The sequence below is a fragment of the Apteryx rowi genome, unplaced genomic scaffold (assembly GCF_003343035.1).
Source record: "Apteryx rowi isolate R43461 unplaced genomic scaffold, aptRow1 scaffold_263, whole genome shotgun sequence".
Taxonomy (NCBI): Eukaryota; Metazoa; Chordata; class Aves; order Apterygiformes; family Apterygidae; genus Apteryx; species Apteryx rowi.
The window spans coordinates 231,105-256,711 of NW_020449008.1; the positions used below are offsets into that span (position 1 = coordinate 231,105).

A 25,607-nucleotide genomic window follows, 5' to 3' on the forward strand; every position below is an offset into this window, starting at 1 on the left:
CAGACCTGCTAGTTATGACTACTTTTGTTTCCTTCTTATCCCCCCGGTTCTGAGCTTTCAGACAAGCTGTTTCACGCACAGAACAGACTCATTTCAGTTACCACAGGCTGTGACCCTGTTCTTACTCAAATTCCTTCAAAGCAGCATTGTATTTTCAATAGGTCTTACATAGAAAAATAGACATTATGTAACAATGGAGGTTCCCAGGTTTGATTTTCTTAAGAAAATTTTACTTATCTACAGGAGACCTCATGCTCTCCACAGAAGAGAAAGGCATTCTGCTTGCTTTCAGTTTGCTTTTTGTTACCAATAATCAGAAAGGCAATCTTCATCATCTGCCATGTCACGCTCTTTCAGTTTTGTTCCATAAGGCCTCCGTTGCCTATCTTGTTTTTTCACATATTAGAAGTGAAAATACAGTTAGGTCTTCAAATTTCCACCTCTGCAAAAAGCCTGTTAGAAAAGGAAGCGAGGAGAAAGCAGTCGGATACATCCTATCACTAGCCCATTGTTTTCAAAAAGAAAGGGGAGTGAGAACAGGAAGAGACGGGGCACTGTATCTGCAGCCTATTCTGACTATTGCTTGCTCTTTAAAGAGCGTTGCATTATTGAATTCATGCTCAGGCCAGCAGGAGGAATTACTAATGATATGTTGGTTAGAGATATAACTGTAAAACGTTACATTAACATTTAAAATCTAAGTTCTACCTTTGAGATTAAGAGTACTTAGTCAAAATTTCCTATCAGAGTGTTTTTTTTTTCAGTTACTAATAACTCTATGTTTAGATATGAGGTAGTTACGGTAATCATGGTAGTTATGGTATGGTAGTTATGGTAAAAGATTTTTTTTTTTTTTACAAAGATTTTTTTTTTTTACAAAGATATCAAGTAAAATGTTTGAAATATGCTTTCCCAATACTACAGTGGTCAGAAAGAAAGATTTGTCTGTTCCAAACCAAGAGCCCTGCTGCAAAAATATCTTCCATATCAAATATTGCCCTGCAAATATTACATGTGAATGAAATATACCTGCTACATACTGGGAAAGAAATCCTTGTTTTTTGAAAGCAATAGTAAGACTTTCACTGACTTTAATACGATCACAGGTTTTCACAAGTCAGGACTGGAAGAGATGCATTACACTGCTTTATGAGAATACAAGCTCTGAGTTGACCCTTTCCAAACCATTAGAACCCCCCAAACAATTAAATAAGACTATTCAATATAAGTAATATTATAAGTAATACCATTCTTATACTGCATATCTTGTGAGGCTGTGTTCTGGGGGCCTTGATTCAACTCACTACCTATGTGCAAAGACACTATTGCCAACACAGAGAAATACCTACAAACAAGTGTTTGAAAGAACAGGACTATTTATTTTGACAGTACCATCAATTTTGGTTGATTGTGGAACTACAGCTAAAAAGTATCTGCTAGCGTTATTCTCTAAAGCCTTCTACAGTAATATATCCTAATAACCCAGGTGTGGTTTTGCTTTCACATTAAGCCTCCCCATCAGGCAGGATCAGTAAGGTCACTGCAGCTGCTTTAGCAATGTTACGACTTCTGTATACTCCAAAAGTTACAGTGCAAAGTTGACTTTGTAAACAGATTTTGCATTTCTCCATATATCTCTTCCTTAAAAAGGCCCATCACTGTAGGCTGCACAAAGAGAGAAAAAGAGAAAGGGAACGAGCGATCATTCTAGTGTAGCCATTGCAGTGCTGTTATGATATAACAAGACCTAAATACCTTTTGTCCAAACTACTAGAGAAATGAATTACAAGCAGTGTAAATGAAGCAAAGTGAGAGAAAGCTCCATTTTCCTTCTATCAGAACATCCTCATTGTGTTACCTATCTGTAGGAAATATAACCATACTACAAAACACTATTTATTACAGCCTAATATTTCCTAAGGCTATCATGTTGTTACATACTAGTAAGGGGCAGTCAGAGATAAAGCTGGAAACATCCGCCTGCTAAACATCACATCATTAACACAACATCTAATATTAGACAATACATCTACTTAATACTGGTTTATCTGCCATGGTTCAAAATACAAGCAAGGCTCGTGGTAAGGAATTAAAAAAAGAACAAAAAACCCAAACCCAATAGCTATGAGACCTAGAATTTAGATGAGCTTTACATGGTAAAATGAGCTTTGTGGTAAATTTTCTTTTCTTAACCGTACTTCAAGAGCCAACTTGATCATGCCATCACAGAGGCCAGCGAGAAGACCAGAGAATCAGTTGGATTTTGGTCTTTATTTAAACAGAATATACAAGATAAAAAGAGAATTGCACTTGGAGGGACTCATTCATTCTAGGTATTTCATTATTTATTGCAAGGATGAATCCCAGGTCATGTCTGAGGATCCTGGGCAGCTCCAGACCATATGTGGACCCCCCTCCCCAGCCCAATCTGCTCTCAGCAGATTGGGTCCACAGTGAGTGTCATAAGCACTGCCCCCATGAAAGCAGTTTGCAAGAAGCTGCCTGCCTTTCTCAGAGGGCCTTCAAAAGCGAGAAAGGGACTGGAGTTTTCTGTCGTGCAGGTGGTCTGCTCTACACACTTCAATTCAAAGCTTTTGGAAGAAGTTATGTTTACTTTGCATGTGCTTAAATGGCCTGCCACAGAGGAAGGCAAAGTACTCTGCCCGCTATGGCAGGCAGAGATTGAGTACCACTGCATCAGTGGCATCCAAATTAGAGTTTATTACGGTTACATGGATATTTATGTGTTTTTAAACCTCCCTCATCTTTCTCTCAATAACTCTCCCCCACCCAAAAAAAAAGGGGGGAGTGGGGAGGAAGGTATGAGCTGCACATTACGGCATTTATAAATAACTGCCTAACAACTGGTGGATCTGCAAGTGAAAGCAACAGCCAATCACAGACCCAACGAGTTTATTTATACACTACGCTGTTAGGTTAGAAGACCAAAATACCTATTTTTAATTTTTGCTCTATACATTTTGTAGATAAACATCACAACCTTTGACATCAGAGCTACCAGAGGTAGCTTACTGGATGCAACAATATTTTTGTTATAGTACATACAAAATTTACAAAAATATACAGACATATTGTACTTACTTATATACATGCATAAATACATGAAGAGATTGTGGTGCAAGTAAGGATTTATAATCAGCTACAAGCAAGGAGATGTATTACAGTATGTAGTTGTTTTGTCTGGTTTTCTGTGAAGATGCATATTATCTCAGAATAAAAATGAATAGCTAGTAAAATAATGCATCAATATAGCATGYGAAACGTTCCCTCAAGTCATGAAACTCTCTGCCTCTAAAAATTTAGCAGCTCAAAACATTTAAAGGAAAAAAAGACCCTCAGCATATAAAGATTTGCTTTCGAGGATCTTAATACTGGTTATAAATCATTAGCTGCATTAACTGACCATAGCCTCAACTCCATGTACTGCTATTTTTGTTAGTTACTCATTTCTTACCAGCAAGAAACTGAAATCATTGTGACAATATACTATTATAAYGCTCATCACTGCCACCCTTTTACAGAATCCACCTTTATTAAAAGGCTTAGAGATAGGCTCTCCAAGAAAATAAATTATATCCAGAACAGCCAGAGGTTTCTTTTAGAATGTATATTTTGAATTGTCAACTTTAAGGAAAGCTCTTAATTATTACTGAGGGAAGTTAGTTTCTCCAGAGTGTGAACAGTTATGCTTCTAAAAGTTTAATAAAATTCATTGCTTTCAGAGAACTAATATAACCACATGCAGCATGAAATTAGTTATATATTATATATAGTAATATATACACATGTATGTCATTAACTAGCAATTCAGTGCATCTCCAGTACAATCCCTGGTTTTAGAGGCTTTGTTTCATGTCTTTTCAAAGGCTGTATTGTCCCCTTTTAATAATTCTCACATGTACCACAGCAAAATAAAGCAGTCTGTTCAAGAATTACATTTTGGTTCATTGTGTCTTCCTACCAACAGTGCAGCTCTGAATCAACTCTTTCAACAAGAGTTATTCTTTTACACTGATTTTATTTTGTTATCACTTCCAGGTGGTCAGCACAGGCTTTCCTGAATCTCTTGCACGATTTCCTTTTATTCCAGTGGATTGCCCAGAACGACTTCGCATGTCACGATCAGGCCCATCACTTTGTGCCATCTCTTCATCATATCTAAAATAAGATAGTTTGTTCAGTGCCTTATCCTGCTATTCACTACACAGAAAAGAGTGGGTCTTCCATATTAGTATCTATCACTGAAATTTAATACAAGCTGTTCTACTCATAGGTTTACATATGGATAGTTTGAGATACAACTATTATTCCAAGAAATATACTACCCTGTGACCTAACAATAAAGAACAGCAAAAATACCTTCAGTAACCTTTTATTAAAACAAAACAAACAAAAAAACCCCAAAAGCATCTGGTAGCTTTGGTTAAACTCCTGAGTTGTGAAACTAAGCTTGTGAAATTTCACACGTACTTCTGTAATTCTCCTCACTACTGCTCTTCAAAGACCTGTGGTTAAGCAGGAACATCAGACTGAAGCAACAGCTCCAGACTTTACTAAATTGTCAGCAAACAGCGATTGCTAGCTGCAGCGTTAAAAAACTCCACTATTGCATCACTGAGCGAGCAGGGAAAGAATGGGCTGAATAAACAATAGCATGTTTAAGTTGAACGTACTTGATAACGTGTATTTTGTAACACAACCACAGTGACAAGTAGTTCTTCAAATATATAAGCCCATTTTGGCCGAGGACAACCTTAACATATACTCCCCTCAGCTGCTATTTAAATCCCAAGCAGAAACTGACTCTAGATGCATTAGTGTAATTGTCGAAAGATAATTCTACAATACTTTGTAGACCAGTCATAATATATACCTCATTACACTATTGTATAGGTATTCACAGCTACCATGTACGTAACACTCATTAAAATTTAAATCATAATTCTGCCAACACTTATATTAGTAAAGACAGTTAAACACGTATGTAAAAAGTATTAAGATTGATATGAATTAGAGGATCAGCTAGGTACACCACTGCATTTCCAGTGTACTGAACAATTGTGTCACTAGCGCTTGAGAACCTGTCTGAGTATTTTTTCAGGAAATATTAGAAACTGTGTAATCAACATGGTATTTAAAAAACAGTATTCCTCTGCATAAGACCAATTCTAGATAAAGCTTTCAGGCACTATATTAAAAAGATCTATCTTCTTGATTTCTTCCTTTGTAAAACATATTAGGATAGTTTAAAAGTATCTGACATCTCTTTATCACATCCTTGAATTACAAGAGTCAAGTGGCATCATTTCTACGAATTGAGAAATTATAGCTATTTGATACAAATGTTTATCTATTTAACTACCATCTACATATTACACTCCATCTAATGCAAGTTCTACACACGTAAAAGACAAACACTCTGCTCACTTTTGTACCTCAAGTCTAGCTGCAAGAAGCTCAGTAAGAGCAAGCGTTTATCAGATAAGCAACATTCCCCCGGGAGTGAGGCGAGGCAGTCCTGCTCTGATGCAAACTGATACCTCCAAAGTTGCTATTGCAGCCCCCTGAAAAAATGAAGAAGACTGATAAAACTTACAAGACTTCATAATTGCCGAGAACCTCTTTTGGTGGAGATTTATTCCATTTACAGTCTGGAATTTCCCCGTTAGGCACAGCAATGTTAAGCGTGTCATTAATAAGATTGTACTTCAGGATGCGATCATTAGCAGTACTGGAAGTAAGAGAAGGGGAAGCATTGACCTGTAAAAGAAAAAAACATCAGCATCAATTTTTTGAGTGGTATATAGTTCTCCAGACAGCACGTGTAATAACAATATCTACTACTTGGGAAATTAAGAATCAGCATCTCAAGGCACATCTTTCACTGCCACAGACATTGGAAGGAATCCCCCATTGGGCATTTTTCTTTTTACTTCAAAACAAAACAACACACTGCTACGTAACTGCAGCGTCAGCCTGGATTTCTGTTGAGATGAGATTCAACAGGGCTAATCTGACAAAACAAGGATTTTTGTTTTATTTTCTAAGCTTACATGGGTACTAAAATCATAAATTTAAGTGCTTACATTTTGCCTGGGTGGCTCCCACAATTGTTACAAACAAAAATCTGCAGGAGGTAAACAGCTTTTATGTCCTTAACCTGAATTCTCTACTATTAAACTGTGAGCCAGAGAAAAACACGCACTCTCTCTCTCTTCAAAGTGCTTAAATTGTATCTTGTTGTAATTAAGCCTCAAACCGGTGTTCATTCAACATACCCCTTGTGTTCCATATTTATTACTAAGAAGTCGTATTAGAAAAATTTGGTTTTTTTAAGTCCGTTTACCTTTGATCTTTGGGAATAAGACAGAGGAAGAAGAGGGCTGGATAAAAATTATGTTGAACATACAAATCCAAAATGAATACACTAAGAAATTTATGTGGACACGAAGCCTTCCAAAACTCACCATTGTCCTGCGTGTCTCTTCTCTCCTTCCTCTCAACCAGCAACACTAAGGCCGTGACAGCCCCTAAGTTTTACCAAGTTTGACGTTATGCTCCATTGGGCCAACGCCAGTTTTCCAGCTGCTGAGACAGTATCTAATCAGGCTGCTAACATTCAGGCAGCCTCTGAAGCCCAATTATATGGACACACTAGATTTAAGAGACAAAACAAAAACCCACAAAACACCAAAGAAATAGAAAACAAAAGCACGTGCTCACTTGGTCATTACATGGCCTATTTTACTTTTTAACATCTTTCTTAATCCATTTACCTGAGCAATAAAAGACATTGTTTCAAAGGAGAAAGGACTGCACTGAAACCTACTTAACTTTATTCTATGAAAGAAGATGAGGAGGAAGTTATTTCTGTATTTTCTGCAACTTTACCTCAATTAGCCATGGTTTAAGCTTGTCATCAATGATAATGTCGTATCCATAACACTCAAAGCAGTGTTTATCATTATTCATTACAGGCTAAAACAAGACAACAAATATTAAAATCAGCAATTCGGTAAGTAATCTGATTACGCACTTATTTTTGCTAGAAATCACATGTGATTAGATTATGAATCTTCTACAACAGTTGTCAGTGTTATAACTCTAGCATAAGTTTACTAGCATGTTCAGGATTGTCCTTTTGTTGTTGTTGTTGTTTTTCAAGCTATGAGTGAATATTATAATATTAATGATTGCATTAATGCCAAGCACTAACTTACATTAATTTTCCATCATATTTCCAGCTTTAAAGTAAGTGTTTTTATATTTTGCAGAAGTAATAAAAATATTTAAAGCCTTCATGTAATAAGATAAAATCAGGAAGTTTTGAAGTTTACAAAACACAGCTTCACGTAAATCATGAGTTCTTTAAACTTCAGAATAAAGGAGACTTATTCAAAGACATTTCTTTTATTATAATGCTGTAACTATGCAGAAGTTTGAGGTCAAACAATCACCAGATACACTTTTAAATTCTAATCAGCTCAAGTCAACTATGATCCTGAAAGCCAAAACAGACCAAGGACCAAGTTATGCTTAGATGCTCATTCTCTAGAGAATCAGTGGTTTTCCAGCAGCATCTGTTAAGGATTGAAAGTTTGCACACCAAGACTTTTCTTCTATGCACATCTCATCAAATCTTTTAAAGAAACTTTTGTAACAGGTTAGTGAGATGGCTTCCCCTAGACTAACAATAAAAGCTTTTCACTTCTTCAGGGAGTGCAGGAGGGAAACAAAAATGAGGATCTCTCATTACATTTGCCATTCTCAGGAAGACAGAGAAGTACTGAAGCTGATCAAAACATTTCCTCCTCTATATTCTCAACACTTTTTCTCTTCTCTTTTCGGGTTCTGCTAACATTTGGATTAACTCCCTTTTCCTCTCACATCTGGTTTCAGTTCAATTGCACAGCAGAGGCTGAGCTGAGCCATGCTCCCCCACCTCCCACAGATCCTAGCTTCATGACCCATCCTCTCTCTTGGTCCTCCTGAACCTTCAGTGAGGTAATTCAACTCATTAAACTGGCAAAAAACTAAACCAGCAGAAAAAATAAGATAGTAGTTTTCAGTTGGATGAGTGAGCTGACTCAACTCATGATGGTGCCAGGAGATGACAGGCCCATGTACTTGGGAACAGGATAACCCCTTTTGGAGGCAGAGAGCTCTTTGCTTACCCCAGCTAATCCATGGAGTGGTACCTGCTCTCTAATGGAAGCATGCGATATTACCCAAACACTGGAAAGTTACTCAAGCAGAGAAGATTGATTGCTACTTTTTTGTTTGTTTCTTTCTTTAAAGTAAAAGTTTCTGATAGCTAAATAAGTTGCATATAAAAGAGCTGAAAGTAGAGTTATGTAATTCTGTTGAACTAATGCCCTTACATTTTGTTTGATAAATTGCCCTCCAGAGCTATTTTTTTCTTTGACACATTTGTTATTGCTGAAATGACATCATGAGCCTTGGCAGAACTTAACACTATTCACAAAGGCAGTATCAAGTCATATTAAATAGTTCACAAAGCCCTCGAGATTTATTCRCTTCTTTAATATGTTCAGATAGCTTGCTCACCCACTCAAGATTCAAGTTCACCTAGCTCAGGGAGATCAAGAGACCACAGAACTGCAGAAACCATCAACACCAGCACTCAAACAGCAGGAAATAGACTTTATTTTGGGGGGGTTATTTTAAATAAAGGCAAGCTCACTCTCACGGTTATGAAAAGTCTGCAGCCATAATGCTACCACTGGCAGCATTCCAGAAACAGTACTCACTGCAACAGCCTTCAGTGACTGCACAATTATCCAGTGAATTTCATCAAATAATTTGTTTGTGACTTCCTTTCCACGGGTGCTTTCCAGATACAGACGCAAGTTACTCACTGTCCACTTGCCTCCATGGATATGATTGTAATCATCCTGAAGAGTTAAGGAATTAATTCAGTCTTTCAGATTTCGAATTTGCTCAGCAGTTTTGCCTTCATTCATATAAGCAGGCCACTTAAACTTTCATACAAGTATTGCTTTAAAAACAAACTAAGCAAACTGTTTTTACTCTATTTTACAACTTCACAAAGGCTTCAGCTTTACTTTGAACTGCCCTCTATAAACAACCATTTTTATTACAGCTATATATGTTTATAGTGCTTATCACAAATCAAGTAATAAATCTTGCCTTAAAAAAAAAATTGTACTCTGACAACTTCATAGTAAAATATGATTGGGAAATCTAAATTTGAAAATGTAAAAGGAAAGAATTTGGCTTTTTTGTCCACTGGGGATGAGGAAAAAGTAGTTAATTTAACAATAGCTGAGTTTCACTGAAGTTAACCTTTTAAAAATGCAGCATTATTTGAAAAGTGCTTGTCTGTGTTTATTCATTTAAAATGCAACTTGTTTGTTTCTCAAAAGTAAAAGACAAACACGGCATCTTCTTAATAGCACTACTGACAACAGTCACATTCATGAGAACAGTAAGGTGACACCTGAATTATTTTTGAAGGTTATTTTTTCATGTAATACAGTATTTTAATCTAGAAAAATCATTAAGTTCTACTGAAATAGAATGGGAGAAAAAAGGAGGTTACCTTATATTTTGCTTTTCAGAGGCTGTCAAGGCCCTGCAATATATTGTCTTCAAATGGAAAGACAAAAATCAGAGAGTAGTCTTACCGATGATAAGACATCCCCATTCAGCCCCTAGATAGCTCTTGGGACATATGCTTTGTCCCTGCATAAAAATGCTCCTGGGAACATTTCTAAGAATTACCAACTATATGCCTGCTAAATTATAAAAAGCAGAATGCCTAAAGTAGAAAAAAGTTCTCTGAGGAATGAAATCTTTCCTCCTCTAAAATAAGTTCAGAGAAGTCTCTGTCTATTTATAGGCCTTTTCTACAGTTTCCCCCTTAGTAAATTTGAAAGACTGGACAAATCTGAGACATGGTTCTCAGGACTTACTCCACGGAAAAAAATGTCTTAAGACCACAGATTCCAGCCAGGGGACAGAGATCAAAGTTTCAACCGTCTTTGCCTTTGAGAACAACTATTCAAACCAAAATAGATTGCAACTGGATAGAGCTTTGCATAATAACAGCTATTTAATGAAAAATATCAAAACAAAGTGAAATGTCTCCATGGAAGATCACTAACTGAAGATGATTAAATAGAAGAATTATCATAATTTTATTTGTATTATAGACACACATACAGAAGATGATAATTCAAAACCAAATTTTGCAGCACAAATATTACCATGGGTACATACATTTTTCCAAATACTTCAGTAATGACCCCACATTTTAAATGTACTTCTTTTACATCCACTTCTGTAGTCCTTCCTTCTTTCCAGGTGACCTTACTACTGCCTTAATTTCTTTCATCTCTACTTTTATTTGGGAGAAATCTTGAAGGCCATTCTTTAGATCATGAAGAATGGGTGCACGATAACAGGATATGCAGCACATTACATGCCTAGCCTGTTCCTGCTACTGTCAAAGACACCATTATTTATGCTCTAAGTAGCATGGGACCTGCTTTCTCCACAACTAATTCCCAGTGTGTCCTGTCAAATCATAATGTGCCTGAAACACTTCACAAATTGGTGCCTAGCTAAGATGACATTTGCAGTACTGAAAAATGTCATATTTTGACATTTATTCTGGTTTATAATTACCATAGTGACATTTAAGATTTGCACTGTTGTTACAGGAATGCCCAGGTAAAAGCAGTTCTGCTACGCTGCACATCTTAGAATAAAAACAGACAAGGCACATTTAACAAGCTTGCAATTTCATATATATATATATATATATATATATATATATATATATTTCTTTCCCTTTAAGAGCACCAAGTATAAAAAATACACAATTAGATAGTGCAACTTAATAGAGTATTAATTACTGTAACTGAGGCATTGTTTATAAGTAATGGGCATCTGTTAATGATAATGTATTTTTAAGTGGATTCCCTGAAGAAACAAGGTTTGGGCAATGGTACTGTACGCCCATGTTGGTTCATGGCACCCCTAACCCATCAGCCTTTCTTCTTACTGGTGAATGTCAGCCTATTTAGACATGAGCTGTCAAAGCTATTAAGTTTCTACGTGATTTAGGAACATCACTGGCCAATTACAGGAAGCAAAAATAAAACCTCTAAGAGAAAGGCAGGCAGAACACTGTCTTTGCCCATGCAGGGGGAAGCCACCAGCTGGCCAGTCAGCAACCATTTACCTCCACACTCACAACAGCACATTGCCTCTCTTACGCAGAGAAAGAAGGGGGGGGGGGGGCACAGGAAGGAGCTGAAAGGCACTGTGATGCCTAAGTGCTGGAAATAGGAAATTTGAATTAGCTACTTGGGAGAGAGAGAGGGAAGGGGAGATCAGGCAGGAGATATTTCAGCACCATTATAAAATACAAAACCACAGGAACCAGCCTTCATTAATTCCACTGCTCACAGAACCAATTGCTAAGTGTCATATTAGCATTTTAATGATAGCAGACTTGGAAAAAAATACTGCTTTCAATTACTGCAAGCTGATACTGAAGAAACTACATTCTATCGTAGTGCTGAATCTCATTTATTATCTTGCATACTTGTGATTTGCAATCTTATGATTTTTTTTTAATTTATTTGCAAAGCCAAGTTGAAGTATTTTGTTTGCAGGACAATAAAAAGTATAACAAGTAAGTCTTTTTATTCCCAAAGTTTTGGACAATTAAAAAAAAGTCAGTCTTGCAATAAAAGAGACACTAAGAACTCAGTACACTTACCCCATGTTTCTGAATGGCAACATTTGTAAGATGAACAAACATGTTATCCAGTTCACTAGTACTTGGTGTATATTTTACTGTGCAAAACCGGCAAAATCCAAGTTTATACCTTAAATGCAAAAAGTAATTAAAATGTTAAATGCCAACAAGATATAAGGAAAAGAGCATGTTAGGATACCAAGTGCATGTTAAACTTCTTTGTGCAACACAGGCAAAATTATTTTGACTATGTTAAACATCCTTTCATAACAAAATACAAATACAAATACGCAGTCTTACATATAACATCTCAGTGGACGATACGTAGATACTAAAACGTATAGACGAAGGTCAAATTTCTTTCCACCAATCAATAATGGATTGTTGATATAGAGAGAAATCACATAGGCTTCTTTGGAAGACTGAGATACAAATCTGAAAAACATACATTATGTTTCAGGATGTGACAATTAATGTTCTGCTAGCTTTTTCTTCTGTAGAAGCGGTCTAAGTTTTGGATTGACAGAAATATTAAATCATATTGCCAATACAATGTATAAAGTTATACTGGTTAATAATACGCACTTGGCATCAGGCTTATGTAGCAAAAAAAGCTAAAAAGATAAAACAAATGACCAAGATTAATTGCCCATTGAAATGCAGTTTTGAAGTTAAAGCAGTAGCTAACAGAGCCATTCAGAATGCAGTTCTACAAGCTAGTCTTTGCCTCTGAGAGTACTTAGGGCATTTGGTGGTTCAGATGAGCACAAAGTACATATACTATTATCCTACCTTTTTAGTCAAGATCTTATATTCCTAGAATATTTGTATTTATGCTTGGTGTGCAATTGTAAACCACTGAAAAGCTAAAATAACTTTCAGATTGTGACAATCTTCAGATTCCAAGGTAAATAGAACAAAATGACTCAACTGAAATTCAGCCAGCCACTTCATGACAGAAAAGAATTAGTATCAGTTGTGTGAGCAAAACTTTTATTAGTAAGAGAAAACATAAATAGCTAGCCTGTTTCACCCACTTGGAAGCAGATCATCAACATGAGGGTATATTACTTTCTGCTCCAAACTGACAACATATTTTCTTCGTATAAGTGCATCCTTTCATTATACTAATTTAAAGAGTGAATTAATGCATATTAAATAAAATCATGATTCAAATTGCCCAGGGGAAGATTCTTCTCTTACTTCCTGTTATTTAATACCATGAAGCAGAACAATTTGCTTTTGTACATTTTTTTCCCCACAACATTAAAAGCATTTTTACAGAGCATAGTTAATTGAACAGCTGTTTGTACCTCCTCCACCAGAGTTGCATTAAGACATATTTGAAGGAGAAAGTCCAATATCAGAGATTAAATGTAAAACTAACTACTAATGACATAGTGATAAATGGAATACTTCTCCCATGCATCAAACAATCAGCATGTTGATATACTGAATCTGATTACAGGAAGTACAATATGGGGTTTGTTTTTTCTGCAGCACTTACGAAGATGTTTTGCTGTCTCGAGACCACTTTTTAATTTGAGAGAGTTTATTGATGAGAAATATTCCTTTTCCTTGAGCTTTCCCACAAGGTTTCATAATCCAAGTGCTGGAGGGATTTTTTCTGAATTCTTCAACAAAGAGATTGTAATCAGCAGGAAGCATAAAAGTAACAGGTACAAAATCTAAGTTAAAGAAAAAAAAAGGTGCAAGATTAAGGACACTATATCTGAAAAGGATATTCAAACATATAGACCAAAAAAATTTTGCCAGCTTTCCACTTTTCTAGTCTGGCATGATCTAACTTCAGTAAAACTCATATTGCCTTTTATGTTATTTAACTTCAAGTTTGTAATTTTTACTTAAACAAATAATTGGCAATTATTGCATGCCACATGATTAACAGACCGTAATGCACCTGAATCTTTTTTTTTTTTCCCTGTTTAAATGCTGTGCAATTAGAGAGTATCTTACCATTGCAACTTGATTTTCATAATCAAACTTTCTCAATTTTGTGTATCAGCTTTCAGGATTCTTCAAAGCATCTCATCACTTGTGCACACAAAAATCTGAACGTTGATGTTGCTTCCCCTTTGGATGTGGTAATTTTTAATTCCATGTTTACCTCCCATTAGTCATTCTTCCTTTCCTGCTATACTCAGTATTACTGTAATTACTGAAATTGAGGAAAAAATATTCCTCGCTTTTTGTGGTCAGATTATTCTCAGTCCCATCCTTACAGCACTGCTTCATTTTCACAAGGCTAAACAACCTTTTAATTTTGCTTTCCCAAGATGTAAGTCAGTTTAGCATGTTCCCATTTTTATTTCATTCCAGCACTTTCAGACCTCCAAGACAACTTTCTCCCCCCCACCTATGATTTTTTTTTTTTATTTTCTAGCAGTCATCACTTGTTCCCCAACTTTCCCTAAATTACTCTTCTGAAGAGTTTGCTCATTCAGTTCTGTCCATACCCTTTCTGCAAAACTTTTATTTTAGTTTTTGCTCCAGTATAAAATTTCCAGGTGCACGTTTTTTCACCTTTGAATTAAAGAAACTCCAACCCTTCTGTTCTGGATCTTTGTTCCAGAGCCTTTCAGTTCCATCACTGATCTTTCTGCTAAGTACCTTAATTCCACGATTTTCCCCCTTTAAAATAAAATTTAAAAAAAGCCTAGTTACAAACCTATTTTGGTATATCCTTCCATTTAAAATAATCATTTCATGATCACTGCAGTTAATGTTGCATTGGTAAGTGTAGTTTGCTTTAAGGACTTTACTACTTACAAAACCAAGTCTAAACAGAACTTCCATACCTATAAACTGGATTTGTGCTCCTCCGTGAATACTACTGACTACTACTAATCACATAGTAGAGGAAGCAGGCTGCACTGCTGTGGTGGTATGACAGGGAAACAGAGCATTCAATCTTTTTTGCTGCTTTGTGTCTAATTTCAAAAAAGGTCTTAAGCAAGTTCCACCCCCTCCAGTTCTCTCAATTTGTAAAATATTAGCCATTATCTCCTAAAGCAAGGTTTGTGAAGAGGTTTGAAAATGTAACATTCCATATGAAATATTCACTATTACTATTTGTATCATTTTCCCTTTCCTTGTGTTTCTTTTTTTCTCCAGTGGCAAATTTGAGAGGAAGAAAGAGGAGGAAAAGGGGGGAAAGAAGGTTCTTATATTTGCAGAATGAAGCAAACAATTTTAGTATTGAGTACACTTTATTCTATTTAATTGACAGTTAGTGCCAGAGCATTTGAAGACTGTGGAGGAATGGTTAAGCRAGAGAGGGCATGATCTGATTGGGATGAGCAATCCTATTCTCAGGGTAAGGGAAGGAATGTAGGCCAAGGCGAGCGAGCCTTGCAGCGGCCTTGAGCACTACAAAAGAAGGTATTCACAAAACTGGTAAACAAGTCTGGACGGAACTAGGTTCCATAAAGGTCGATGGAGCGCGGACAGCAACCTTGCACCAATCATGTATCTGCTTTATACGTATGGACAGAAACTGTAACCAATCATGTAACTATTGCTAGCGCATGCGTATTGCTTGTCGATATATATACTTTGTGTAAGCTCTAATAAAGGGAGAACGACCATACTCATATTGAGACTCATCGTTACTCCGGGCCCGTTCCCCCCACTCCGACAGAAGACGGTCACTTAAGTGTTCTAACACATTAAAGGTTCAGAGCTTTATGCACAGAAGAGCTAATTCAATTCCATTTCCACTGAAAAAAGAGCTGGGCTCCGACTAAATTACCTCCCTGTGATGAATCAGACACACATMGGTTTTAGATAGGTCTCCAAAAGCAACCCAATAAAAACAGACAACTTCCATTGCCCACACTTTTGCGAGCAGTAGTTTTTCTACTGACTGCATTGCACTGAAGCAGCAACATGTAAATTAGAATAATTTGTACATTAATGTGCTGTTCTAGTACTGTCTGAAGTTACAAGGCCAACAGGTTATTGACCACACAGGAAACACAATTAATGCTGATAATGAGAACTACATACCCAAATAAATGTATTTCCCATTTTCATCCTTTTCTGCAAGAGGACTCCCTTCTTTCTCAAGTTCCTTTCTGTATCGCTTGATATTCTTTACCATCAAATCCTTCCTGGTCAGTTCATAGTGGTTTGGGAAATGATTGACAATTTGGTCATCAGAAAGGCGGTAACCGGTTTCCACACTGAAAACATTTCTGATGGTTTGTACACTCATCCTGAAAGAAATGACAGATGTCAAACAAGTTGTCCCAAGAAACACAACTCAGGAGGACAAGGTTGAAATTTCTATTATTTGTAATTTACACTTCAATTTTTTCCTCTCTGTTTATGATTTCTCTGTATGGTATAATACTTTGCTGCAGTGACTATCCAGCATACCCCGAACCTCTATTACCAAAACCAAATCAAATCATACCACAGGTTTTACTAATCCCTCTGCTACTACTGAAATTGGGGCAGATGGTGAGAAAAGGCAGCTGACACCTTGGCTCTTACTAGATGCTGGCTTGTTGATACTTAGGTCAACCCCCAGCAGGGCCTAAAAAGGACTAATATGCACCCAAACACTACAGCAGCATCTTTCTAAATCTATTACTTCACTCCCTGGAAATTCAGCTTTTATTAAAAAAAAAAAAAAAGCATAAAAAAAACCTCCTACTCACTATCTGCTATTTGGATTCTAAAAGACATCAAGCATACGTATGCATTGAGTATTGTGATTCAGAGTTCTTACTAAGAACAGCAGTAAATGCCAGATCAGAGCACTACAGTGAGAAGTCATCAAATCAGTTCTCTCTTGTATAAGAGCAGAGCCATAGATACGTAGAATTTTCTGTATTAGAGCTTTTACATTGATGACATCCAGGAAATATTCTTACATTTCCAATCTGCTACATTATCATTTTAGGAAAAAAAATAACGAAATAACAGTCACACAAGAGTTTCCATGAGTGACCTGTTCCCCCACACCTGCCCCCAACCACATTGCAAAAGCATGAGCAGATTACTAGATTCCTACCAATTTAAATCAGTTGTTAACAAAGAATAGCAGTTTATACTGCAAAATTTATATTCTCTTGTATTTGGAAAGGACAATAAAAATTGCTTGATTTACTTAAATAAATATTGGTTTGCCTTATTTTTAATAGATTACTGCATTTTAGGACAACATTTAACCAAATAAAAAGGCAGGTTATTTCTTTTCCTATATTTACCATTAGCTTGATTAAATTCCATCATTCACTCTCAGTACTGAGATGCTGAATAATTAGTCTCCATATAACCCTTTATCATGAAGGAGGAGAAAAGTACAATTCTTGAGGTCTTTGTTACAAGAGACTGCACTCTGGTAACAGGGCAAGTCTGTGTCAGTTTGATAAAAGAATATTGTATATAGCAACCTTGTGTTCTTGAATCCTTTTGCTTATGTTATATTGTTGGAAAGCTTTGGAAAGATACATGCAAAGTTTCCTCAGGCCATAAACCCCCTCCAATAGTAGCAGAAGAACTCTATTTACTATGTACAATAAGTTCGACTGAAATCAGGTATCACATTAAAAAAACCCAACCAAACGAACAAACCAAACCCACAGAGAATACAGCCTTTCCCCTGGGGTTTTTACAATTCCTACTCCCAGAAGTGATTGGTATTTTGATAGGGTAGTGATTTCCCGCTCTCTGACAAAACCCTTTGGCAAACTGCAAAGATATCTGAGGTTAACAGCATGGGAATTGATCCATGCAGATAGGACCTTGTACCCTGAGGAATCCTAATGACTTCAGCAGGCCTGAACAGATACAGGAATCTACCCATACAAATCTGAACTGAGGACCACGAATGCTATAAGAAATTACAGAAGCAATGAAACAGTGTTACACTCTTAGGAGCACTGCACTAAATTAATGCTAATTTGTGTATCTTTTATTTTTAAATATGCATTTTGTTATATTACTAATGGTAATAGCATAGGATATCAAAATACTTCACAAATTAGTGTACTTACCAATAAAAATTCCAGTCTTCATTTTCTGCCACCTGAATCCAGCCTCTTTTTTCAAAGTTGTTTATCAAAACAGATTTTTCTATGTCAGTTACCCACTTCACTTTTCCTGCCATTTTCCTAAAACAGAATCAACTTGTTAGTAAAGAAAGTTTTAAGATGTGAAGTAGAAAAYAAAAGGGGAGAACACAAACCAGGAAAATTGCAGGGGAAGAAAAGAGGCATCTAGAGAGTGTTTTAGTTTAAGCAAGATGGAAGAAATAAATCAATTTAAAATTGAGGAAAACAATGTCTTAGTTTCAGACTGAAACCTATGTTTATCAGCTGGACAACTACAAACAGAAGCAACACTAGTTACAAGGATCTTTCACACTTCAACTTTCACAGTTAAAAGGATCTTTCCAGCTAATCCACCTTCTGTGAGGGGGCACACAGCTCAAGCCTCTCCTTAATGCACACCAATGACAGAAATCAGTATCATACACTYACTGGGTGGTAATGTTTCCAGAACAAAGTGTAGAGCACAGACATTTTATTGCTTCAAACCAAGACTTATATGTATACATGGTTTTGGGGTCTGTTTTGAAGTTGGAGAGTTCTTACAGATAACTCCACTCAGTGACTGTAGACACAAAAAGTACATTTCCAAAAGAAATCTTTTACACATCCTATCAAAAATCACAATTTGCTAAATTACACAGAAAAGAATCAAAACAATGTTGCCATCTTTTTGTTGTCTTTTCTGTATTTCATGTGATCATGATTTTGCTGCTTGCTCTAGCTGCAGGGAGGATACACTTATGTTATTAAACCCTCAATAGCAGGATTTCCCAAACCTAAGGTTGTTAAAACAGTCCTTACAAACTGCATTTCAATTCTTGACTCCTGGACGTCACTTTCTACATTAGATCTCTTGCTTGTCAGCCTTTTACTTCTGTTGGGATCATAGGCTCACTTGAGTTGGAAGGGGCCTCAGGAGGACTCTAGTGCAGCCTTCTGCCCAAAGCAGGGTTACCCGTGAGGTCAGACCTGGCTGCTCAGGGCTTTATCCAGCTGCACTTTGAAAACCTCCAAGGATGGAGATAGCACAGCTTTTCTGGGCATGCTGCCTCACTGATTGCCTGTCCTCATGGGGAAAAGGTTTTTCCTTATATCCAGCCTGAAACTCTCTCTGTTCAGCTTATGCTAACAGGGTGGAAATGGACAACAAATGCACTGATGATGGTGTGAGGACAAGCCAAGCCAGGGAGAGGCACCCACAGTTGCCACCTCTCTAAAGGGCAGGTTGAAGTGTCTCTGACAGCAGCAGGCACTCACTCAGCACTTACCCACTTGCGTTCTCCTTCACCAGGGCAGCTCGGTGGGATCCCCTTCACGCTGTGTCTCCTCATCCAACTACATTCTGCACATCCAGCGTTGAAAACCACTGCCCTGTATCACAGATTAACGTAATTCCAGTGAAGGTGGGGGCACTGAAATAAGTTCAAACACGCTGCCATTCCAGCATAGGCAGCCTAGAGCTGGAAGCCTGCAACCCAGCGGATGTGGACAGAGCACTGTACCACATACAATTTTTAGCACGTTTACCCAGCCTCTAAACAGGTGCTAGAGCCCGACCTCCTAGGATCTAGGTCTGATGACTTTACTACACAACTATTAAGCAAGCTAACAATCATGCATTAATGAGCAAATGATATGACGGATAAAGTCAAGGGCAGACAGCTATGGTAAGCAGTTTCAATATTGCTGTTTAGTCTTTYAGCAGTACACTCCATAAATTAGTTTTAAACTTGCTGCCCAGCAAGTTTTCACTACAGAAAAGTGCTGATTCAGGAGAGAGTCTATGAGTTAGTTTAAAAGCTACTCAGATCAATTCCTGCTCTTCTCTTTGAGCCAAAAGCACATTCTTTGGCATATGCTTCTCTCAAGAACAAAAACCCTGTCATGCAAGGAAGTGGGAGAGACTGGAGTTACACATGCGTATAACACCATCTACTGCTCCCTCTACATAAAATTTTTAATCGAAAAGCCAGGTAAAACTTCAAATTATCTTTACTAATGTGGTAATGTAATTAATACAAGTAAGTAATTAATGTAATTAATATAATTTCTGCAACTAAGATATTGGACTGGAATTCAAGAGGTCTTCAGTTTCCGGACTAGATATAGAGACATACATCTATTAGCAAGCCAACACCCCTATGGATCCTCTCTTTCTGAGAGGCACAGTCCATTATATAGTGCTCACACTTTTTCCTGCCTAGTCAATTTAAACTGCAAAACTCCACAAGGCACAGATTTTTTTCTAGTAGACTTTGATCTTGAAGAGTTTTAGGCACACTTATTTTTATTCACATTGGCAGGTCAAATGGAAATCAACCTTTAATAGACAGGGAAGAGCATATGTGGGCTCAGGGTCTTTTTTCTGTATTTAAACAACACTTAGTTCTGCAAGGTCATGATCTTTCGCTAGGCCTTTTAGATGCTACCAAATCAAAAACAAATTAAATAAAGGGACTAATCTATTTATATCGAAATATCTAYGATACATAATAAGGGACTCACTAGTACCATACACAATCTTGTTGTGGTTTTAAAAGTTCAGGGATAAGACAGCCTGGAATAGAATTGTCCCTTCAAAAAAACCCACATTAAGTACTACATTAACATTAACTAAACTACTACARAAATGTTAAAAGACCTTAAAAAACTACACTCCACACCTCCAAGTTCCCTGTTAGATTTACTAACACCTAACCCCAACTTTATACCTGCCTCTCTGTCACCTGCCTCTCTAATCTTGCTCCCTACTTCTCCAGCTTGTCTCATCCCAGCACCCTCAGTACGCAAGCTATACCCTCCTCAGGGCTCGTACTTCCAGAAACGCTGCATTGGACATATGTAGCTGTACACATCTCTGTCTTTAGCTTGTAGCATGTAGCTGCAGCTTGGCAAAAACTAAGAGATTGGATACGCTGCCACAAGCAGGGCTACTTTGCCAAAACTCCTAATGCTGGAAACTCATTTATACTCTGGGATGCAACAGTTAATGCCATCTCTGCTTTTTTGTCCAGTTGTGCCAACAAAACGACTCCTAGTGCCCAGAAGAGGTACTGGTGCTATATTGCCACGAGAAAGGAAAGGGTGGATATAGATCAAAGGTGGCAGTGATGACCCTGGTGCTCAAAGGACACCTGCTAGAAGGAGCATCCTAAACCTGTGTGCATCCCTCACATGACCCAGGCACCTTTGCCTCATACCATTCCTCCCCATCTACCAGGTCAGATAAGAGAGGTCACAAAATTGCAGTAGGCATTAGAAGTGCAGGTTGTCAGCCACAAACTGCACTTTAGGTACTTCACGCCATTGCTGTAATAAAATAACTTCTGAAAACAAAGTTAGAAGGAAACTGTTATAGTATCCTTTCTATAGAGTCTTTTACTTCAATACATGATTATTTCAATATATCCTATGACAAGGAATCCTGAAAGACTGCGTGCACCGATCAGCAAAACGGGTCTGTGGTAGCAGGTGGGACTGCTCCATAACTAACTGTGCTACCTTCCTCCCAGAGACTGCATGGTTTGATTTCAGAAGTCAGAGACAATCCCAACAGAACAATTCCATTACACTCACTCACAGGAAGGTCACACTAAATTTAAGCTAAGTCAAAGCTAAAAACTGAATTGAACTTCCACCACAAATGAAAAGAAAAATTACAAGAGCATCATTCTTCTCCTGTTTTGGGAGCTTCAGGCCTTATAGATCCCTGCTGCTACAAGAGGACTAGCAATACAACAGAGGATTGAATATTAGTCCTTGGTTTATGTGGGTAGTTTAGTTATCTAACTAATAGTTAGTTATTTAACTGGTCTGTAAATAAAATCTTGTGCTCATACCTGCAGACAAGAAGTCATAGGAAAATAACACATTAAGTTGAACAGAAAATTTAATTATTTTCAATAATATAATTTAGTCCAATTTAATTTTCTACGGGAATCCTCTAATGTGCAAGTAGGTATTCTGAGATGATCTGATGAGATAACCCCAGCATTCAAAATTTTGATCAGCTGAGAACCTTAGCTTTTGTAAAAGTCAAGGAAAAGCCATATAACACAGCCTTGACTTTGCATATGGTAGGGTAAGTCAAATCCTTCTCAGGGCACTAGACTTGCTACCCAGGAAACAACAGATTTGTACTACAGGCACAGTAGACCTGACACTTCTCTGAAATACTGTGTTTACTGCACACTGGTCCCAGCAACAGCAAACAATCTTAAAGACACTTGGCAGCAGCCTAACCATAGGTGACGGCCCCACGAACTCACAAGGCGGTGGTGAGACCCCAAAGCACCCCAATGGCATTTTTCTTAGGAGTTACTGTCACTACTAAAACTACTTGTGCAGATCACATATCATCTATTAACACTCCAAAATAAGTGCAACTAAGCAGTGCTGGTGTCTGTGTGTGAATGGGGTTTCCTGGTCTTGCAAGTTCTTCTTGCCTCTAACCGTTGAAAACATCGCTGCAGTTCATTATTAAGTTTGCTACCAGAAAATCCAGTTCAACTGATGCAAGCCGCGCCATTAGAGAAGAGCAGGAGGATCTGACAACATGATTCCCAAAACAGGAGAACTGGAGATATCAGATAACAAGGGGCCGAAAAGCGAACGAGCTGTAACTAACAGCGACAGAAATGATGAGTCAAGTGGAAGCAGGAGCTCGTTAGAGACCTGCTAGAAACCTGAGGGAGAAAGGCACGCACACAGGAGAGGCGGGGAGCAGCAGAGACGCAGGAAAACGCAGCGCCATGTCGCGACAGCCGCAGGAAGGGACAGGGCCTCGCCTCCTCCCCCCCGGGCCCGCCCGACAGGGAAGGACCCCGCCGTCGTGTCGCGATAGCGCGGGGGAGGGGGGTGGGAGGGGGGCGGGCCGGGCCGGGCCGAGCCGCTCTCACCTGCCGGCGGCGAGGGGCCGCCCCTCACGCTCCGCGGGCGCCGTGGGCTGCCCCCTGCCCCATGGCCCCCGCCACTGCCGCCCCGCCACTTCCGGCGCCGCTCCCTAGCAACCGCGACGCGGCTGAGGGGCGGGACTTCCGGAGGAGGGTGGGGCCTCGGTTGCTAGAGAGACGCGCTGCGGCCCCGCCCCCTGGCGCCYGGACCGGGCCGCGGTCGCCGTGATATGGCGGCGGCGGGGAGCGGGCGTCCCGCAGCGGCTGAGCTCGGCGCCCTTCGCGGCGTGACTGCGGCTGCAGCCGCGTAACCCCGCGCCCCCGGCAGCCGCGCCGCTAGGGCGGCACGCACGCACGCACGGACCCTTCCTGGAAGAGCCTGTTTCCCCCAAGAGCTTCAGCCAGCGTGAACCCTGGTTGCCAAAAGTCCCAGGYGCTCCCCAGCCATCACCTGCTCCCTTCTCTCCCCCCTCTGCCCCAGCTTAGCATAACCGCTGTCTGGTCTCTGAGAGACCTGGACGGGGGGACTGCAATAAAACTAATCATACTTCATGGGTTAGCTGCCACCGGGACGTGTTTCCCAATTTGCTGATGATGGGCTGCACCAGGCCCAGGCCCAAGTGGTCCCTCCACATGTGGGGAGGGCCCTGGCCGCCATGCACGTGGCCTTCCCGCTCCCGGTCTCTGAGCCTCTGGCTGGCTCTGCCGAACCTCTTATGAGAAGTAACCTGAGATTTGCAGAGGGCTCAGGGCGTGACAAAACACCCATGCTCTTCTCCAGAGTACGTGAGGAGCCAGGGTTATTCCAGCACCAAAACGCCAGTCTCCGTTCCAATGCATAAGGTGTTAGAGGCCCTTCAGAAAACACGTACAGGAATGCCTTTTTCCTAACTATGTTGCTCTGAAGAAGTGTGTGAATATTTTCCTGAAATGATAACAACTATAATTTTCAGTGAAAATTGGGAGAGAAAATGTAGTACCTAAAAAATTACAACATTAGTACCCGCGTAGAGAAGCCTGGTTTATGCATACTGAAGTTGTCCCAAGATAAGTGATTATATTAAGACATCAGACATTCTGAGGACTGCTGAGATACTGCGATATGGTCGATACAAAACATTAAGATATTTCATAAAGGACTGTAAAGATTTGAAGACTACCAGAGGGGAAAATATAGGTAAAATGAATTATTAATTCTGTAAGACAAATAAATTTATAAAAAAGTAGAGCCATCAGACAGTAGCTGAAATAAGGTAACTGTTTGCAGTGTGGTGGCATACAACATATAACTCTATTACCAATTTATATTGCCTAAAATCCCTAATTCCCCAAATAATCTGAATATAATAAATACATTTTATGAAATACCCTGTGATCCTATGGTAATAGGCTCACATTCAAGGATGCAACTACAAAGAAACAGTTAAATTTAATAATTCATATAACTGGAACAAACTATTAAATATTTCCTAGTTTAACTACAAAAGCAGCTACAAAACACAGTATATCTTCTTTGGGTCACGTGCAGTGGAAATTTCCTGACACCACAATATCTCTGGCAACAGAACAGAAGCATGGAGCAGCCTTCACAGCCCTCTTTAAAACAAGAAAATGTATCTACTGTGACAGCTGACAGTCAGAAAAGTGAACCTGAGTGCTGCATCAGTAGCAATCCTTTTTGTCCTGGCATCTGTCATGCTTCAGGGGAAAGTTAAAATATCACCTTTTTAAAATTTATTAATTTGTTAGGGACACAAAAAGGTATTTTCATGTGACAGTCTTGAAGTTTAATTCAGCAGTCCTTAATCAAAGTTACAGTTGCATGGTAAAAAAATCAGATGTTTTGCAATCTCTGAAAATTACACCGGCAGTATCACGTCACAGCTAAGAGTTAATAAGAGATGCTCTTGTTTTTAATATTATATGTACTTCCATTTTGTAACATTCTAGTTCCAACAAGGGCCTGTTTTGTTTTGTCAAAACTCTTAGAGAAGTCACAGAGAATCTGAGAGCAGCTCAATAATACTTACTATTATTGTATCAGGAAGTGCTGTAACAGCATTGGCGTGCTATCTTTGTGGCAGAGATCAATCCTACAATCACATTTGCATGTTATATTTTAAGCATGAGTCAACTCACTAACATAAGCAGGACTACCTATATGTTTAAAATGAAGCACAGTTTCAGGCAGGAGACTGAGTGATTTGAAAGGAAAGATACACAAAAATTAAAATATCAGAAATGGTAAAGAGGACAAAATCTTGGTGTTGTTAACAAGAAGAGATACTACTGAGGTTAATTTCCCTATTAGATGGTACTTTCAAGGCAATTTTCATCTAGCATATTGCATGTATAAACACATACACAATCTTCACAACACAGTCCTCAGTATCAGTTTGAAGATAAGTATTATTATGTTCACTTTACGGAAGAGTAAATCTGACTTACAGAGCTTGGAAGATGATGGAAAAACATCTGTTTTACAAAGAGGATTATTATGCATAGGGCAAGAAGAAGTGATTTGCATAGTATATATCCGAGCGCTTTTTACATTAAAAAACGTAGGCATGTATGTCTATGAACATCCAGGCTTCAGGCAGAATCTCTTTTCTATGCCGCTGTTGAGCCTCTTGTGCTGTTTACCTTCACTAACACAGATGATATCATATTATATAGAGAGGGCAAAGTCCGCTCCCAAGCATTACCCGATAAAGTCCCCTGTTTGACAGGACAATAAAGTGTGGAGCAACAGTCCTGTTTGGGTCTTTACAGCCCTTCTGAAGTAAACTCTGCTCTCTAGTGATCGGCGAGACCGACTGAATCATTCACCGTACTGCTACCAACACACACGAAAGAAAA

General features: G+C 38.6%; 1 protein-coding gene across 10 annotated transcripts; it reads right to left on the minus strand.

Moving 5' to 3' along the window:
- Nucleotides 1–22,838, minus strand: TTLL1 (tubulin tyrosine ligase like 1). Of its 10 annotated transcripts, XR_003253839.1 has the most exons (14): nucleotides 22,755–22,838; nucleotides 19,125–19,227; nucleotides 18,286–18,418; nucleotides 17,800–17,916; nucleotides 15,803–16,011; nucleotides 13,281–13,461; nucleotides 12,074–12,208; nucleotides 11,795–11,903; nucleotides 8,793–8,936; nucleotides 6,913–6,999; nucleotides 5,618–5,781; nucleotides 3,958–4,179; nucleotides 1,393–1,665; nucleotides 1–453 (listed from the first exon to the last, which is right to left on the minus strand). XR_003253839.1 is itself a non-coding variant. In XM_026067796.1 (12 exons), exons 3-12 carry the CDS (start codon nucleotides 18,360–18,362, stop codon nucleotides 4,050–4,052), a joined length of 1,353 nt encoding a protein of 450 aa, XP_025923581.1. In that variant the 5' UTR covers nucleotides 18,363–18,418; nucleotides 19,125–19,227; nucleotides 22,755–22,838; the 3' UTR covers nucleotides 2,252–4,049. The 10 variants fall into 10 exon arrangements, 4 of the variants coding, with proteins under 4 accessions (XP_025923581.1, XP_025923582.1, XP_025923583.1 ...); XR_003253840.1 differs by lacking the exon at nucleotides 1–453 and having other exon boundaries at nucleotides 1,357–1,665; nucleotides 3,983–4,179; XR_003253838.1 differs by lacking the exon at nucleotides 1–453 and having other exon boundaries at nucleotides 1,357–1,665.
- Nucleotides 22,839–25,607: the final 2,769 nt, after the last annotated feature.